Source organism: Poecile atricapillus, chromosome 4, assembly GCF_030490865.1.
Source record: "Poecile atricapillus isolate bPoeAtr1 chromosome 4, bPoeAtr1.hap1, whole genome shotgun sequence".
Taxonomy (NCBI): domain Eukaryota; kingdom Metazoa; phylum Chordata; class Aves; order Passeriformes; family Paridae; genus Poecile; species Poecile atricapillus.
Window position 1 is genome coordinate 47183641 of NC_081252.1, and position 18808 is coordinate 47202448.

General features: G+C 41.4%; 1 protein-coding gene across 1 annotated transcript in view; it reads right to left on the reverse strand.

Moving 5' to 3' along the window:
- The window catches only part of ZDHHC2 (zinc finger DHHC-type palmitoyltransferase 2), a 40753-nt gene extending 22884 nt beyond the window's left edge, over positions 1–17869 (reverse strand). The window contains exons 1-4 of the mRNA XM_058837636.1: positions 17707–17869; positions 7471–7497; positions 3463–3557; positions 483–603 (exon numbers count right to left, since the gene is read on the reverse strand). Of these exons, the coding sequence (XP_058693619.1) occupies positions 483–603; positions 3463–3557; positions 7471–7497; positions 17707–17869 (406 nt within the window). The remainder of the gene's footprint in view (positions 1–482; positions 604–3462; positions 3558–7470; positions 7498–17706) is intronic.
- Between the last annotated feature and the right edge of the window lie 939 nt (positions 17870–18808).

The window sequence follows — 18808 nt, forward strand, 5'->3', positions numbered from 1 at the left end:
GGCTAGATTAACTCAGTTTGGAAGATCTTTTTTCTTGCAACTGAACAACCAAAAAGTAAAACAGTAACTGTTTCTTACTGTGATCTATCTAGCTAGACATGACATTCAGATAGTGATTCTGTTTCTATTTTTTTTTTAATTTATGATAAATGACTGAGTTAATGACTGCTACAGTCTCTTCAGCAATTTGTTAGTATCACAAGCTATTTGTTAATATCAATTTGAAAACAAAAGCAAGTAATTGTCAATCCATTTTAAAATCCTAAATTGTATGCTGCAATTTACCTCCCTATAATCTTTATACACTGAATAAATGTAGCTGCACAAAGCTAAAATTAAATTTCATGGAACACTTTGTTATTTTATGAAATATGAAAAACACTTCTTCCCTCCTATCCAAACCCTTGAAAACTCTTCTTTTAATTAGTTTAACTAGTACATCAAGACACCTGCCTTTGTTAGGCTCCTGAACATCTATTTACCTCCAGACATTGTCCGTGTGTAGATAGGAAGATCCTTGGCTGCCCGTCTTAAGACTTCTTGCTGGGATTCACCTCTAGGCTCCCTCTCTAGGGACTCCTTGTCTGAATACGATAGATGAAACTGGAATAATTTTTAAAATGAAAGAAATATTAGCAAATTCCAAGTTAAATATGTAACTGTAGATGTATAAAGAGGAATAAATATTCATTACATAAAGATGAATTAGCAATGTGTACAGGGTATTACAGCAAATAACCCAGTGTGTTCCCACGATAACTAATTTATTTTACGGTGACTAAAGACAAAATTAACTTCTGATTTGGTATTGATGCAATGATGAATGCTTCCAGAAGTATTAAGCAACATTCTTCAAGAGAAATATCAAGATCTTATCACTCCTGTGAAAGGCCAGTCAATTTACTTCTGCAATGGTAAATATTAACTAGTGAATATAACCTAGGGATGTCAGTGTTTAACTGAAAGAAAATACACTACTAGTAATAGCAGAAAAAAGGCTTAAGTTCTCTTCTGGTGTCTGGCATTTTTCCTTTTATCCTTTATCACTGCTGTTCTCTTCATGCAGGTGTTAGGATATGCTTTTACTTTAGAGACTGGCAGAGAGAAGGAAGAGATGTCTCTTGTATGGCAAAATAACCATATCTTGAATATCTTCCTGAATAAAATGCCAGCTTCTGTCACTGCCCAAAACAATAACAAAAATGGCTTTAGCAAGTGCTGAAAAAGTAAAAATTACTGAAAGAGATGGTTAGTATTCATGAAGTAGTACAAATTTCTTAAACTCTGAAGTCGTCTGCAACACAGCAACATAGCCAGCTTTGTCACTGTAGCTTCTAGAAACAGCCAGAAGTCTTTGCTATCTTTATCAGAGAAAGATGATACAAAATCACCTTTGAAAAGAAGACCACATTTGGCAGGAAGAGATGTCTCTATCCTGTGCCAGAAACAGAAGCCCTCTGCACAGCATTTATGTTTACAGGAAGGCTAGTCATTACAGTAATATTGATTTCTTTTTTTCCTAAAAGAAAGTATTGCATATAAAAATAGGAAAGCAGACAGAAACATGCAGTTAGGAGCCAATTCTCACTTCCACGGAGAAGGAACCACTCCACCCTTCCTGACAAAGCCCACAGTCAAGCTGGATATTCACTGTTTAACTTGAGTTTCTCAGGTCACCGCTTTTTTTTTCCCTTGCAAGAACACTTACCAACATCTGAGTTGATTTATATCGGGATATGTAAGATTTCTCACTGCAGAAACTTAGTTTAGAATACTTTTTTTTTAATGCTCATTTGATGTAAACAGAGCTACTGTTCCATTTTTCTTTATAGCTCCTAAGAGTAGTCCTACATCTAAAACCTTCATGCCTGGGTAACCATTTCCACTCCCATCTTCATGCAGTGCTTGTATAAAGCTGGTATAAGAATGGCACACACTACAGTAAAGCCCCTCAAAACCTACTTTACATGTAAAAGTTTGAAATAAGCTTAAAAGAAAGCAGCTGCAGCACTCATGAAAACAAAAAGCAAAAGTATTGAGTAATTTTGCATTACTCTTCAAGTGAGCATTTGCTAGCTCACTTCACCTGAAAATACCTCTTTTTATATTTGCAGACTTCATCCAATAATATGGAAGCCAAGCAGTAATTTCACATTACAAAATACCCTAATTAAAATTTTTAAATACTGCTCTAGTAGAATAGGAAACAGATATGGAACAACCAAGATGTCACTTACTGCCAGCAACACTGTGTAAATTCAAAGAACACAGGAACACCACACATTGCTTTCTGTTACTCAATTACAGTACTTTTCCTATCCCATTTGAAATTCTCTAGTAGCACTGTATGACTATAATCAGCAGGATTTGTCAAAACGCTTTTATTGGCATCAGCCCAATGATTTGAAAACCCTGCTAATGATCAGTACAGTCACCATATACATGCATACATTTTGCTGTGTAATTTCCAAATGAAATAGGTTTTTAATTTATTTTGCTCCTACCCACCACAGGCCGTAGTAAAGACTGCAGTGTGAACTCCAGTGAAGATGGCAATTAGTTTGAATTATCTACTCACTTTCACAAGTGCATACCCTAGTAGTGAATGAAAACTATTCAGATAAGAACCTCCACACAACAGACAGTAGAAATCACAAGCTATTCATTTTAGGTTGAGCTGGTACTTAAAGCAGCTAGAGTTGAGTCCATGCCAAAGTAAGTGTTTGCTTTGTGGGAATTTCAAACTACAGGGCAGCCATAGCATGATTCCTCCTGACCTCAGAGGCTGTGTAACACAGCACCTACTGAGGACTCGGGGGTTTCTGTTCAGAGACAGAATGGAAGAGGCCAAAAAGTTGTGCTAGCTATAAAAAGCAGCGTGGGCAGAATTTCCATCAGGGCCATTGATGGAGAAACTTCCCAGACCTCTTTTTTCGTATGGCTGTTCTTTACCAGCTCCCTTCCTGCTTAGCCAGCTGTGGCTTCCCACCATCAGTTTACCTAATGTGCACTCCCAGCACAATCCAAAAGCTCCTTCATACCAAAACAGACAGAGAAGAACTTTTTAATTCAGAGGACAACAGACAGATGCTGACAAGAAATATAAGTCTTAAACACAGGGAAATAAATTTTTGCCCGCATTAAAGTCTGATATTCCGAAGGCAAAGGTACAGGCCGCTAGCCCAAATAACTCATATTTTTCAAGCGGACAGGATTTTTTCTTCTACCATAAATATCTAATTTTATAATATCTATTAAAAAATTAGAGAAATTGTTACCTTTTGTTTTTGTCTTGGTCACTACACTGATTGCAATCTGACTCCTATTAAGAAGCTGTAACTGCCATCTGTGTTTTTCTACAGAGTGTAAAACTACATGAGATCAGAAAATAAGTTATTAACACACTACAAAATCAGACATTTGGCTAGGCTATTTCATAAACAGAAGTTAAGTTTATCTTACTTCTTTTGAAGGATTCATTGGGAGCGTAAAGATTGTTTTCCAATATGACCAGACGAATAGCATGAAAAATATGTGGTAAGCAACCAGGCACACAACTAAAATCAGAAGGGAACAGAATTAATACAAACAGACCAGTGATATTGTAGTACTTACAAACAGTGCCTGTAGGCATCACAGATAGTTCTCTAACAGATATATAAATACAGAGGCTCTGGAAAAGCTTTGCAACAAAAATACTGCAGTGCAACTTTACATAAGACAAATACAAACTGTGTGGGGAAGGTCATGATACAGTCTACATAGATTACAGAAATTTGAGGAAAATGGTTAATAGCCTATTAAAGCCCCATCATTCATTAGCAAGCAGTCTCCTTTACACATTTTTTAAATACTAATTAACTGATGCATCTCTGCCTTTGAGCTTTATAACCCTTGAAGGGAGACTGCTGGCCGTGCAAACCCCAACTCTGCCTCCCCCAGCAAAAGCTCCAAGCCCCCAAAGGATCTAAGGGGACAGTGACAAGTGTGAGGGAATTCTTGGGGTGAATATGCACATGATACCTGAGCAGTAGCCATATCCAGTTAATTTGTTTTTCTAGATTTTAGGAGGGAGCACAGTTGGGTGGTTTTTAAAACCTACAGGTCCTTTAAATTCAAATATTCATTCACTACTTTATATTCTTCAGAGCCAGTCAGCATTTATTCTGATGTTTTTTAATAGGTGAGAATCAATATTTAGCATGCAGAGTTGTTTTACTAGAATACAGAAGGCAATAATAACTTTTCCAAAGAGTCTGGCATAGGTATTTCCATTTAAAAGTTCTCACCCTAGTATAAGCAATTCACTACAGGAAATAAATCATGAACTCATATCCCCTGATTAACTTACTCTAATGACAAGAAAATAGTATTCTTCCACAAATTCCTATCCTCAAAAAGCATCACAATGGAAAATTTCTGTACTTTCATTTCATGATCTAAAATATTGCCCTTGTATGGTCAGCTCATGGAGTCTTTTTATGTGCCATATTATTCAGGGCTACAGAATTCTTTATAACACATGCATGATGGTGCATATAAGTGCAGGAACAGATGTCTAGTATGTTCTTACTTTTTGCAATCTTGCCTCAAAAGTAACACTGAATAAATACTTTTGGTGTTGAAGTTTGTTTATTCAAATAGCAGGAACACTGTAAATATTTACTCTTATTCACTAAACTGTTAAAAATAATAAACAAAAGCTAATAGAATCTGAGGCGTGGCTCTATACAAAACTTTTGGAATGATGCGGCAAAGAGTCATATGCCATGGCTATAAAGTGAAAGAAAAATTTTATCAGCATAAATAAATGACAGAACTGGACTCCCTAGAGGTCTGTGCTGGGACCAGTTCTGCTCAGTATTTTTATTGACATGGATGAGGGTGTCGAGTCTTTCATTAATAAATTTGCAGATGACACTAAGCTGGGAGCATGTGTTGATCTGTTGGAAGGGAGGAGGGCTCTGCAGAGAGACCTGGAATGGTTGGATGGATGGGCAGAGTACAATAAGATGATGTTTAATAAGTCCAAGTGCTGGGTCCTGCATTTTGGCCACAAAAGCCCCCTGCAACATTATAAGCTGGGGATGGTGTGGCTGTACAGTGCCCAGGCAGAAAGGGACCTGGGGGTACTGGTGACAGCCAGCTGAACATGAGCCAGCCCTGTGCCCTGGGGGCCAAGAAGGCCAGTGGTTCCTGGCCTGTCAGGAATGGTGTGGCCAGCAGGAGCAGGGAGGTCATTCTCCTCCTGTACTGGGCACTGGTGAGGCCACACCTGGAGTGCTGTGTCCAGTTCTGGGCCCTCAGTTCAGGAAGGACATTGAGACACTTGAGCGTGTCCAGAGGAGGCAACAAGGCTGGTGAGGGGCTGGGAACACAAACCCTGTGAGGAACGGCTGAGGGAGCTGGGGTTGTTTAGCCTGGAGATAAGGAGACTCAGAGGTGACCTTATCACTCTCTACAGCTCCCTGAAAGGTGGCTGTGGGCAGGTGGGGGTCGGTCTCTTTCTCCAGGCAGCAACTTTCCAGGCAGAATGAGAGGACACTGTCTCAAGCTGTGCCAAGGGAAATATGGGTTGGATATTAGGAAAACATTTACGGAAAGAGCGATATGGTATGCCCAGGGAGGTGGTGGAGTCACTATCCTGGATGTGTTTAAAAAAAGACTGGAGGTGGCACTCGGTGCCATGGTCTAGTTGTGGTGTTAGGGCTGGGTTGGACTTGCAGGTTTCTTCCAGCCTAGTGATTCTGTTGAAATTCACACAAAGCACAATACACTAAATGACCATCTTGTTATAGCATAAGCATCTGGACAAGAAAAGTCCCCACTTTTATGAGAACATTTCTATGAACTCTAAAAATACCCAGTTTACTCAGACAAAATCAGCATTTTTTTAAGCAACAGTATATTCATGGCATATAGGGAGAGTAAAGTTACCTCAGTTCTGTACATTATGCACTTACTGATCTGCATTAAGCATTTTATTGGTGCAAAAAAACTCCCCAGTAACTGAGTGACAAGAAAATTGTTCACATTAAAAAAATAAAAAAAGCCTAACGCCTAAAGACATTATCCAAGGCTCTCCCTTTGATGTCTGAACAAGACTCGAGCTCATCTTGTTTGATCTTGAACCTCAGCTCCCCAGGCTGGCCCCTGGTCCTGACTGGTTACTCCTCCCAGGTTATCTGCCACCAGTTTCCCTGCACTGCGATGGAGACCCTGGGCTACCCAGCTGCTCCCTGGGTGTTCAGAGTCCAATGTAAGAACTTCACTTCACTTGAGACAGCTAAAGAAGAGCTGTCTGCTGCTCCCTGGCAGAAATCTTTCTATTTTACATGTCCTCTGGAAAAATCCCCAAAACCAATCAACCAAGCAAGCAAAACAACCCCTACTGAACCAAATAAACCAAATCCCAACCCAAATGGTGTATCCCTTGCTTGAAGGCAACCAGTTTACAGCTAGCTAGCACAGCTAGAGTTGCCTGGAAGTTTGAGGCAACCTGTAGTATGGCTGAGCCCCATTTTTCCAGTTTTCTCTCCCGAAAAATCTTAGGGCAGAAGTATAGTCTGGGTAAGGTTTTTCTGACTGGCTGAAGCCCATCAAGGCTTTGAGTGAAAATATGAAAATGTAATGTTCCCCAATGCATTTTGCTGATAATTTTAATGTGTTTTGTAAGCAATGCCCATCAACTCACTTTTTTCCCCTCCCACAGAGTACAAGGCAGTAAGAAACTGAAATTCAATGCCTGCAGATAACACTTCTATACTCATATAGGGGGTGAGATCACTGAACTGAAAAAAAATTTTTCAAGTGAATGTTTCTTAATTGACAAACATGTTTTCTAAGCGAGGGAGTTGCCAATGACTTAATAAAATCTGCTGGAATTAGACAAACATAAAAAGCTCTTCCTCCAAAAACTCCGCAACCCTACACTTTACACTTCCATGTTGTGCTGTAATATTAAAATAGTATCTGGAAAAACAATGTAAAACTAATCTACAGCCTCAGGGTAGGAATTGTAGTGACTGCTGACTAGTTTTATTATATTCTGACAAGGTTACACATCTGAAAGATTCTATTTCTTTAAATATGTTAAAAAGAAAATGCAGGGAAAAAAATTACCTCCCATTTAAGTATGTTGCATCTGCACAAATACACTGCTCATCTCTGAAACCCTGCTTTTATAAGAGCTTTCTGTATTATGAATACATTTTTTTAAAAACCAGAATATAAAGATTTAGTTGACACATCAGAAAGCCAGTAAGAAGAGTAAAAATTCTAATTTTTCTCATCTCTATTTGTAATGGCTAAGGCAACATTCAGGAACAGCAAGACAATAAAAGGTGCTGAGGAAGAAAAAAAGTACAAATCTAACTGTTTTAAGTTAGACTATTTCTCAATTCTACTAATAAACTACTGTTCTACTCTGATATATGAATTACACCTATAGACAGCTAATAAAAATCTTACCTTTTTCTCCGATATTTGTCATTGTCACTGAAAAAAAGAAAATAATAAAATGTTATGTTTAATAGCAAATGATGTAACTCAGTATTTAAACTTCTTTTTTTTCAACCAAAGATGGAAGAGCAATCATCAAACAATACACTTTAAGGTCACACACTAAGAAGCTTTTATACTGTGTACATTCATCACAAGAAAAGGTACACAATATCAACTACTTATAAGGGTTTTTGGCCCCTCTTCCCAGGCTCATTTCCTGATAACTAGGACCTCCATCTATCTGAAGCTGCCAAAGTTTAATCCAAAAAAAGCCATCTCTGAAGAGCAGTTATTTCTTCTAAATGTGGTTACACAGGTTTCACTCTTTATTTATGTTCTGTTCTTGAAGTGAAGGCATTAGGCACCAGAACTGGTTTTAACAGCAATATTTGGTGATTTAGATCTTCAAAGCATGAAAACCCAAAGTAGAAAAAAGTTGCACTTCCTTTAAGAAACTGCCCACTGATTACAAGATTTGGGGACAGTAAGAGAGTGAGAAAGGGCAAGTATGTCAGGCATGGAAGGGACCACACAGGTATCACGTATCAGTGACCACATTTTCCACTCTTGGTCACATTATTTACAAGTGACCATCCCACAACAAGTATCTCAGAGAGATCAGAAACTCCCAACTGACCAAAACCTCTCTTTTCACCCAAACTACTCCACCACACATTTATCCATCCCAGCTAAGCAGCACTGGTGCCTACAACAGCACAGTAGATATACAGAACTCTCATCCACTCTTGGTCTCCTAATAAAAATGATTGCACAAGGCTGGTCTTCAAGCAGCAGGAACAAGGCAACTCCTACGGAAAAGCCAAACAGCTGTCTGACCGATGGATTAAACTTAGGCTTGGTGGTCGAGTTAAAGCCAGTATTTAAATACACCTTGCACATTGCAAGGGTGGCCCATGGGACCAGTGCTGCTCAACACCTAAACTAATGCTCTGGAAGACTGAATACTTAACAAGTTTGCAGATGACACCACCCTGGGGACAGCAGCTAGTATGTGCAGGACTTCCATTCAGAGGGACCACGACAGGCCAGGGGAATGAACCAATTTGTGAGGGCAAAGACAAAGTCCTGCACCTGTAAAGAAGCAACCCCCTGCAATGACACAGCCTGGGGACTGCTGGGCTGGAGCAGCTCTCTGGAAGAAGCCATGGTGCTGCTGGTGGGCAGCAGAAAGGGCCACCAGCCACAAGGGCTACATCAGCAGGGGCACGGCCGGTCAGTCAAGGGAAGGGTTTATCACCCTCTGTGCAGCATTCATCAGACTACATCCAGAACACTGCGGGGATCTGGGCCCCCCCAAAACTAAGAGAAAAGGCCAGGAGGAAGCAACCAAACTGGCAGGGTCTCATCCTCTAAAGACAGGCTGCACAGCCAGGGCTTGTCAGCCTGGAGAAGACATGTTTTGACAGGGTCCCTCCCAGGGCCTCCAGGGAGACACTGAGGAGCTGTGCTCTTCAGGCTGGTGCAGAGTGGGATGACACGAGCCAGTAAGTGTAAGTTGAAATGAAAGTATCAGATTTGACACAAGACAAAACATTTCCACCATGAGAACCATCCACAAGTAGGGGCAGCTGTCCAGACATGTTGCACAGCCTCCACCAGTGAAGTTTTTCAAGACTCAAGCCAATAAAGCCCTGAACAACCTGGTGTGACCTCACACCTAGCCGTGTTTTGATTAGGAGGTTGGACTAGATCCTCTCAAACATTAATTATTCCACAACTCTGTAATTATAGATTTTAATAGGTGCATTAAAATGGAGATTTGGCTATAGCTCTACCAAAACAAGCATCTACCTTATGTGAGGGAAAACAGTAAGCAACTGTGTTTATAAAGCTCAAAAAAACCCCAGAAAGACATCATGGAACTTGGATAAGCCACTATAAAGTAAAATATATTCTGCCCTCAGTTTTCTGAACTCTTCAGAATTTGATAATCCATCTAGACAGATGCTAGAGAGAAGCTGAAGGAACACGTATATACATTTGACTCTGAAGAGCAGACATGCTCCCCTACAATAACACACAAGAATTATAAAATTGTAACAAAACAGTCACCCACCAGATGATTGTTTACAAAACAAAAGACATCTTCAGAGCTGATATGCAATTTAAGAGTGATAGAGTACTCAGATTAAGACAAATTAGCCACTATTCAAATTCTAATTTTCTTTCTCCACTTGGAACGGTCAACAAAGCATGCAGAAATTTTGTCAGTCTTCTTGGAATAACTACTCTCTGCTAATTAAAAAGTCACAGCCAAGCATACATTGCAGAATCACCAGTTTCAAAACAAAATCTACTTAACCAACCTGCACAATAATTTGTGGCATTTTTCTCTCCTTACAAGGGAGGAAATTGCTGTGAAAGCAATTTTCATGCTTTTTCCACCCCTTATCTTTGGATAAAATGTATTTACTAATGTGTCTGAGATGGCTAAATTTTCCACAGTGCCTATAAGTAAAGGACAGACAAATCCAAATTCAGTAATTTCTACCAGACAGCAAACCTAAAGTTTTTGAAAATTTCTGTCTGCCTCCAGAAGGAGAAGCACTCCTCAGAGTCTACACCTGCACAGAGGACTGTCTTCTCAGCTTTTGCAGTATCTAGCTTGGAACACAAATGCTCCTGACAGTCAGGACCACGAAGGCTAAAACACAAGTGCCCATAGATGTCCAGTTAACCCCAGGAGGGTGAAAAGATGCTTCTGTTTTTGTTTTGTTTCTTCTGTTTGTTTTTTTTAAATATGTATATCTTGCAATTTTATTTTTTTTTACCACTGAGTATAAACCAAAAGTTATTTCAAACACTCCTGAGCTACAACCACTGTAAGAGCCTAAAGCAGAGAGGAACAAGGCTGAAAAGAGATGCCAGTCCCTTCAATCTTACCATTATTTTTCTCCACACGTATTGGAACTGGTGTTTACAAGGAGACTGGCTGCACTGCCCAACAAGATTCCCAGACAGTCACAGAAATGAACTATGCAAGATATCCAATAACCTGCATGAAGTGAGGTACCAGACCTTCTGCTTATGCTTTTTTGAATCACTCTAACAAAGGTTCCCTGGAGGAGATACAGTGTGTGGGAAACTAAAGACAAGCATCTACAATACAACAGCACTAGAGAGGAAAGTTGAAGGTGTGGGGTTATTTTTTGGTTGGTTGGGGTTTTCTTGGTTTAGTTGCTGGCTTTTTTTGGGGGGAAGGGAGATGGAGAAAATTTTGTTTTTCACCAATGTGGCAGAGCTGACCAACAGGAAAAAAAATGGCTCTTACAAATCAAACTCTCTCTTAAATTTCTCTTAAAGATTTAAACTTTCTCCATTTGTTGAATGACCACAATACAAAGACTTCTTAAATTAACTACACAATGTTTACCTTAAGATCACATTAAAATCAAACTATTTAAGAGCATGGAAAATAATTTTCTAATATGAAAAAGTCCTCTAATTTTGGATTTGATCAAAGAAATACTTGTTATTTTCCCTGCATTCTGAATAGCACACAATATGTTTATTTAAACAAAATTTTATATTTTCTAGTAGAATAATTTGTGTCAGTATTTCTGTCAGTTTTCTCATTTGTTTCAAGGGGTTACACTCACTGTAGTGAAAAGTAGGTCAGACTGTGCATTCTGTCATTAATAAATATCAGCTGAAATGCTGCAAATGCACTTGCTGATATTGAAATAGCACAGAAATAATATGGGTAAAAAGCATTTATGTCTACGATGATTAAAATAAACACAAAGGACATGGCAATCCCGACTGCTATGCAATTTCTGGGAGAAAACAGGGTAAATCCCTTGGGACCAAAATGGAATGATACTCCTGTATATTCAGAGATGGAAATAATTATACAAACATGACCTGTCTTCAGGAAATCATTAAAAAGTTACAGCTTTGTTTGCCTGAGATACTGCAGGGGCCAATTTCATTAAGAATCACCCTTGCACTGCTAAAGCCTCAGGATGCCATTTACAGTTCAGCACTAGCAGACTGTCACATCATTAGAGCCTCTCTGGTTCATTACGCAGCTCGCAGATGGTGCTCATCGGAATCAGGGACCAGGCTGGGACAGACACAGCATTTCAGCCAATGTAGATGCCAATTTCCTGAGCCAGAAACATTGCTCCCTGCTTGCCCCAAGCCACAAGCAGCCAGAAATGGGAACTGCACGTTCAATAGTCAATGCCACAAAGCAGCCTGCGCTTCCAGAGAACAATTGCAAAGATGACAGAATGCTGCGTTTCAAAAGATCGTAAACAGTCCAGGATGGCTTCCATCACCAAATTAGTGTGCTAGGAAGAGAAACCACATCTCCAGGCACCTTGCACACTGGGTCAGACCAAGCGGATTTCCCATTTCTTCAGTTTCCACTCATTTTCTCTAGAAATCTTTATTCTCACTCAACCATGTAAAAACTAGGTAGACATCCATCTCCACATAGCTAGAGACATGGTAAGACACATTGCTATCACAAACCCCAAAAGATTTTGAAAGATAAATTTCATATCAAAATGTGCATTGGTTTTGTAATGTTAAATTTTGCTTGACTTCTAAACCCAAAATCAAAGTTTCTGAACTGTAAATGTAATGGCTAGATTTAAAAATAAGGGAAAAATTAAAAAAATAAAATGGGAGAAAGCAATTAATTTTTTAAAACTGTGATGAAAGAGAATATGCAAACTTTTGCTATTGTATTTTATGTACATTTTTAAATTATTTAAATCTTTGGAATTGGAAAACAAGATACATCTGATTCAGAGACTCTGCAGCCACAGCTATAAATAGCCAGTTCTCTCAAACTTTTATGAAGTTTACCATCTTGGATCTGATTCGCAAAACCAAGTACGTATTTTATCTTTATAGCATACTTGAAGCTGTAAAACACTGATCTATAGATGCAGTTTGACTCAGCTCTGTGCACACATAAAAGTGTTTTATAGTTGTGACAAGTGTTCTGTCATTGCCTGCAATAGTCCTTTAGTAAAAGTATCAGTGTTTGCAATAAAGCAACTACCTCTCTGCTAGACAGAGCAGTGATCTGCATTGATTCAGCATGGCAAGGTACCACCAGTGCTTTGTTTCAGAACAAAAGTAATGGAAATATTTCTGGGATATTTAAGGTTGGTGTAGGTAGTCATCAATAACCCATACATTTGCATTTGCTGGTATCTGCAAATGTTTCAGAAGATTCATTTTAACCCTGTGCCCATTGAACTGCATCACTGTCCACCTGCCCAGCAGCAAGCTGCTATTTGGTACCTTTGTTTGTAAAGTCACAAAGCCACTGCTTTGTATAGGGTAATATAAGAGCCGACTTAATCTTTTGTATAGGCTATATAAAAACTGACAAGATTTCTTCTTTACAAACTTCCCATTTACCTTCCAAGCCACAAAGACAGACTGAAAATTCTGTCAAAGACAGAATGAAAAGTGTCTGGCTCTACCAAACTTGTAGACACTTGTGTTGCCAGACGCTTATCAACAAAAACTATGCCCTGACAGGAACAGCTCTAGAAGTTACGTGTCAAGCAGTGTTAAACCTTTATCTGAAAACATAATCTTGTCCAGTAACTGTATCTTCACCACAGACCTTATGTTTTCAACTTCAAGCCATGGTTTACATTTCAAGGCACAAAACCTACAGGTAATACACTAGGCACTACACGGAGAGATAACCAGCCGTGCTTAACATACACTTCAATTCTGTTTCAGAGCTGTAGAATGGCAGCTGCCCCTGAAAGTCTGAGAAAGCATCTGAACAAAATTTGGGAAATGCACAGGAGCACTGCTGGCTGTAATTCAGAAGCCGATTCTACTTCAGTCACCAGTTTAAAAAAAAAAATATTAAAAAAAAAATAAAAAATGAAAACTTTATTGGACCAAAGTACTTTTGTACCTTAGCAGTCCCTAACTTGCTGACAGGGTGTTTAACCGGTATTTGACAACAGCCAACTGCAATGTTACAATGTACTTGCATTTCTATAGCCAAACCTAAACTCTAAATGGTTACAAGACATAAGCTGCAAGTACCATAAATCCTTTAATCCATCTGGAGAACACACTGAGCAAAGAGTTCAAATCCAGCTGACCAAATCCTAGATCTAACTTTTTTTCTTTTTTTAGCTTTTCTACCCCCCCACCCTAGCAGCGTCTATCTCCTTATTTTCTGCCACTCCTGATGCCCAGATAACACTGTGCCAAGACCACAGGGCATGTATTAATTCTTTCTCTAAACTTTGATGAATTAAGCAGCTTTATATTCTGTTATAATTCCATTCCACTGATGGTTCACAGGGTCAAAAACCTCAATTCAGCACTAATCAATCTGATCCTCCAGCAAAAATCTTTCATGATCATTAACATCTTTAGCAGCTGGATGCCATTCCATGCTTTCTGTTCTATTCTGAAGGTAGCTGTGGACAGATAGCAGTCACATATTCTACACCAAAAACAAAGATGTGACTGATGAGCATTCCTGACAGTACTGTGAATGTCTTGTACCCACTCTTCAGCTATGCTGAAGTAATTTATTCTTTTCCAAATCAGGCAAAGCACTCACCAGGTGGCAATATTTCCTCTCTTTCCCTTCACTGGAGTAGTCACAAAATGCTTATTGCTCGTTTGTTCCACAGTAAATCTATTTTCCTTCAAAATTACAAATTCAAGCTGCATTTTCTGACAGGATTCCCTGAACAAGAGCATTATCCTTTGAATTAAAATTAGTGCCATGTAAAAATGAATCAAAACTGAACATCCATTTTCTATTGGATACAGAACATCTACAGGATAACCCTTTCATCAGCTAAGCTGTTCTTTTTACTAAAAAATCTGTCACAACACTGTCAAATTTTTACATTTTCCTTCTTATAGGCACCTCCAAATCATGAACTGGTAGGAAAACAAAGCAAAACAAAAGGATGTCAGTATCTGCATTTGTCAAGAACATTTCTGAAAAACAGCTGTCAGAAACTGCAAGTAACTATGGGTTTGCCTTACCTAACGCATGGAATGGATAACTCCTCCAAGTCCCTTATGGTTCTGCTATCCTGAATTAGAGATGTATCTAAGAAGGGAAATGTAAGAATAATTTTTTTTTCTTTGCATGTGAAGTAGGCAAAGACTTTAATAAACACTGAATGTTCATTTTCATGTTTTCCTAGTGAATCCAATGTATATTTTCTGAGCATAGGCACATGGACACAGGTGCTGGGGTTAAGTATTTCATTTGCACTTCATGTTACTGTTGTTCTATGTGTCCCAGGTTGAAATTTCAGTAGCTTGAGCTATCAAAGTTCACTGTACTCCCTGTGTGCCACCTGTATTTCCCCATCCTTTTTTAGAGAAACAAAAAAAAATCTGTATCCCTCAGGTTCTCACAAACACACTCAATTTTTTTTTTAAGGGAAGGGATACTTAAAGACCCAGTCATTTTAAACAGAAAGTTATTCAGAGTGAAAAAAGAAGTACTACTGCTAGACAGGACTTGTGAAATGACAATATTGGCAAAATCAAGAGAATGGCACTGGATTAGAGGTAAGGAATTTTTAGTCAAGTTGTTGAGTTGTAAGACCAACTCATATACACATTTAATTCCAGTATTCATTCTACATCCAGAAGAAAGAACCTTTTGCTAGTGTTCAACACCTTTCTCCTCATTAAAGGTTAAAGCTGTATGAACACTTAACCTGAATCTACTAAGAGACAGAACTCTAGACATGGCAATACTAGTGCTAAAAACAGTGGATTCATTTTTCTGTTTCTAAAAGCCTTTTTTGTTTCTAAAATGCTACTTAATACTGTAACTACTCAGCTTTAGGTATATAAGGAATCAGGTTAGTAGATTTCTTAAAAAAAAAATTGTCCCTCAATGCTCAGATGAAATTAAAAAAAAAAAACAAACAACAACAAATAACCCCTAAAAAAACCCCCCAAAAACCTATTCAAAATACTATACTTGAAACACTTGCTCATTACTAAAAGCTCAAACAGACCACTTACATTACAACAGTGCAAAGTCCTTGCTTAAGTCCTATGGCACAACGGTTAACACTGCTCCCTGTCAGCCTCAGTGACAGAAAGCTGCAGAAAAAACCCAGCTATATACATTCTCTTTAGCATTCAGTGCTGCAGGAATAAAGGATGCACTGAATAGACAGGCTGGCTTCAAAGCACTGAAATGCTTACAGTCTATTTCTGCCGTTGGCTTTCGTTCCCAGAGTTGTTAGTTATTCCTTCTGTTGTTTACACTAAATATTCATTAGTAAGACAAGACATAAGCTTATTTTATTTTAATATGCCAAAAAAGAGGGAAAACATCCAGATATAGATAAAAGATGGAATTACTGGAGATTGTGGATGACTATTGTGCTGAATTAAAGAAACGGGTGAGCCAGCTCCTACTGGAAGGTATGGGCATGGGTGAGAAACAAACAAACAAACAAATCACCTTTGATGATGTCCATTGAAAGGAATTCAGTAAAAGATGCTTTAGCTCAGACCCCGGATCCCACTTCCTCCCCCTCCCACTGCGGCCTTTTGCTTGGAGGGGTTCGCAAGGGAGCACTGAAGCATAGTTTATAGTCTGAAGCAAGTTTCAAGCATGTCCTTTCCTTAAGAGGTACCCACTTTCAGGTAAGCTAAAACCCAACCTTCCTCTGTCATACAGTTATGCAGAATAAAAAATACAGTAGAATACTGAAGCAGTAGTGCCCAGAACAAGCCTACTGTACCTACCACAAAGCTGCATACATTAGTACATTAACTACAGAGTGGCTTTTCCCTGGAACATCCCTGCCCTCCTTGTGTCAGCTTACAGCTCTCCTTTCCAGGCATGTTCAGTCAACTCCCAGAGCCCTGCAGACAATTCACTTCCTTGTGCTGTGGGTAGACACTTCATTCTTCCTCTCACGAGGGCACAGCAACTTTATTGAAGAGTGATGTTTAGAACCAACAGATTTGAATGGTGGTAGGGAAGAAAAAATGCAAAACGCCTAACCTCCAACATAGGAGCTACAGCAAGTCTTAATACTGCCCCAAAAAACAGGTGCTATGCCTGGTAATCACTTTTTGTTTAATCCCCCAACTGCTCAGCCAAGCATCCACAGGACAATAATCCTATCAGTTCTGTATACAATTTAAAAAATCAAAAATTAGGTACTAGACAGCTGAGATTTTCAACACAAACAGCCAAAAACTAAGTACCGCTAACTTACATTCCTGTGTACCATTATGATGACATTGTTATTGAAACATCAGTATGCCACACATTAGCCTCCGAAAATCAGATCCAATGGTTTTCTACAACAGACACCATAACAGAACCAAAATCAGAAAAAAACCCCTCCAAACCAAGGGACGCTGGTGAGCTGGTCATTTAATAAATCTTTCTGGCTCGGCAACTCTAATTGACACAAATGCTCATAGCACACCCAGCCTCCAGTATCTAATTAACGATCCGCCTGACGCTAAGGATCAGGTGCCAAGGTGCGTGCTCAGGATCACTTCCGAACGTAGTGACAGGCTGCCGGTGACAAAGAAGGCATCAAGAAGTTGTGACAGCCGGGCATTTTCTAGACGACAGAAGAGCGGCACAGGGATACTCGCGGATTTCCTGTTACCTATTCCTGCATCCACGTCCGCCCTCAAATGGCTCTGTACCTGTGTGTGCGTACGTGTGTGTGTGTGTGTGTGTGTGTGTGTGTGTGTGTGTGTACACATGTGTGTGTGTACATCTGTGCGTGTGAGCCGAAGGGAAACTCTGCTCAGCCCCCTGCACAGCCAGTCCCGCTTCCCGTGTCCGGGGCTGGGACCGGCCACACTGCGCACTCCACGGAGGCAACTCACGCCTGTGAAAAGCCCCGTGCTCCCGGCTCCCTCCTCGCGTGGGAGTGGAAACCAGGCGCGATGGGTGGCGGGGGATCCCGGGCAGCGCGGATGTCCCTCGCCCGCCCAGGGGGCCGGGGCACGGGGCTCCGGTCCGGTCCAGCCCAGCCCAGCCCAGCCCAGCCCCGGCCCGGGCGTGGCAACAGCAGCAGCAGCAGCCGAGGGCGGCCCCGGCGCCGCCAAACAACAGAGGCGGCCGCCCTTGCCCGTGTCCGTGCCTCCGGCTGTGCTCCCCCGGCAGGGGCGGCAGCGCCCACCCGCGTCCCGCCCGCCCCCCGTCGCGGCAGCGGCACTCACGCAGGCAGAGCTGGGTGACATAGGCGTAGTAGGACCAGCAGAGGATGCTGGAGATGAAGAGCACCGGCACCCAGTAGAGCAGCCGCTGGCAGCGCCGCCGCACGCCGCCCCAAGCGCCCGGCGCGCCGGCTGCCGGCGGGGCCGCCATCTTCCCGCACCGCATCCCGGCCGCTCGCTCCGGGGGCCCGGGCCCCGGCCGCGCTCCCCGCCGGAGCCCGCCCCGGCCCCACCCTCTCGGCACGGCCGCTCCTCCCACCGCCCGCCCGCCGCTCCCCCCGGGCTGGGATGGGCAGGGCAGAGGGGGAAGAGCCGCCCGAGAGCCCACAGCGGCCTCTCGGGCTCCGTTTGTGCCGGGCCGGGGGGCACGGGCACGGGCGAGAAGTTCGGGGCGGGCGGCGGAGCGGCCCCGCCCGGCGCAGGGCGCGGCTCCGGCCTCGGGCGGCCGCCACGTGCAAGGGGCTGGGACGGGCAGCGCCCGGTGCTCGACGCTGCTTCCCTCCTCACCCGCCTCTAAACGGGGATGGTGACGCGTAACACCGCCTCGCAAGTGGTTTCGAATAGCCAGTGTTACAAAAAGCGCTGCCTCGTTTGCAAATAACGCTTCAGAGGACAATGATAAAGTGTTGCCGTGCCTTGGCGGGCAGGAGGCAGTGGGAGGCCACGGTGGCCAGGCATGGTTGGCTTGTGCCTTTTGGTGGCGGAAGGTGGCAGAAGGTTGTGCTGACTGACACTTCCCCTAAAGGCTTTACATTTTACTCATCGTAACAAAACACTTGTGAACTATAACAGTACTCCCAAGCCTGCATCACATTATGTGCATCCTAATCATTGCTGAATTATCATTGCAAAATCAGAAATGTCGAGCACAGCCTGTAGTATTTCTGCAATCTGGTAGAATCTCAGAGCATCAGCAGTGCAGTGGTGGGAAGTAGCTGGTTGATTAAAATGGGCTTGAACTTTGGAAAAAACCTTGTCTATATCTCATGCAGGAGACTATACATGAAGGTAAGTAATCACTACCTGGAAGGCATTCAACTGACACTGATTGAGAAAACAGCTCCAAGAGAGGAAAAAAATATTGGAGAAAATAAGACAGAACCGA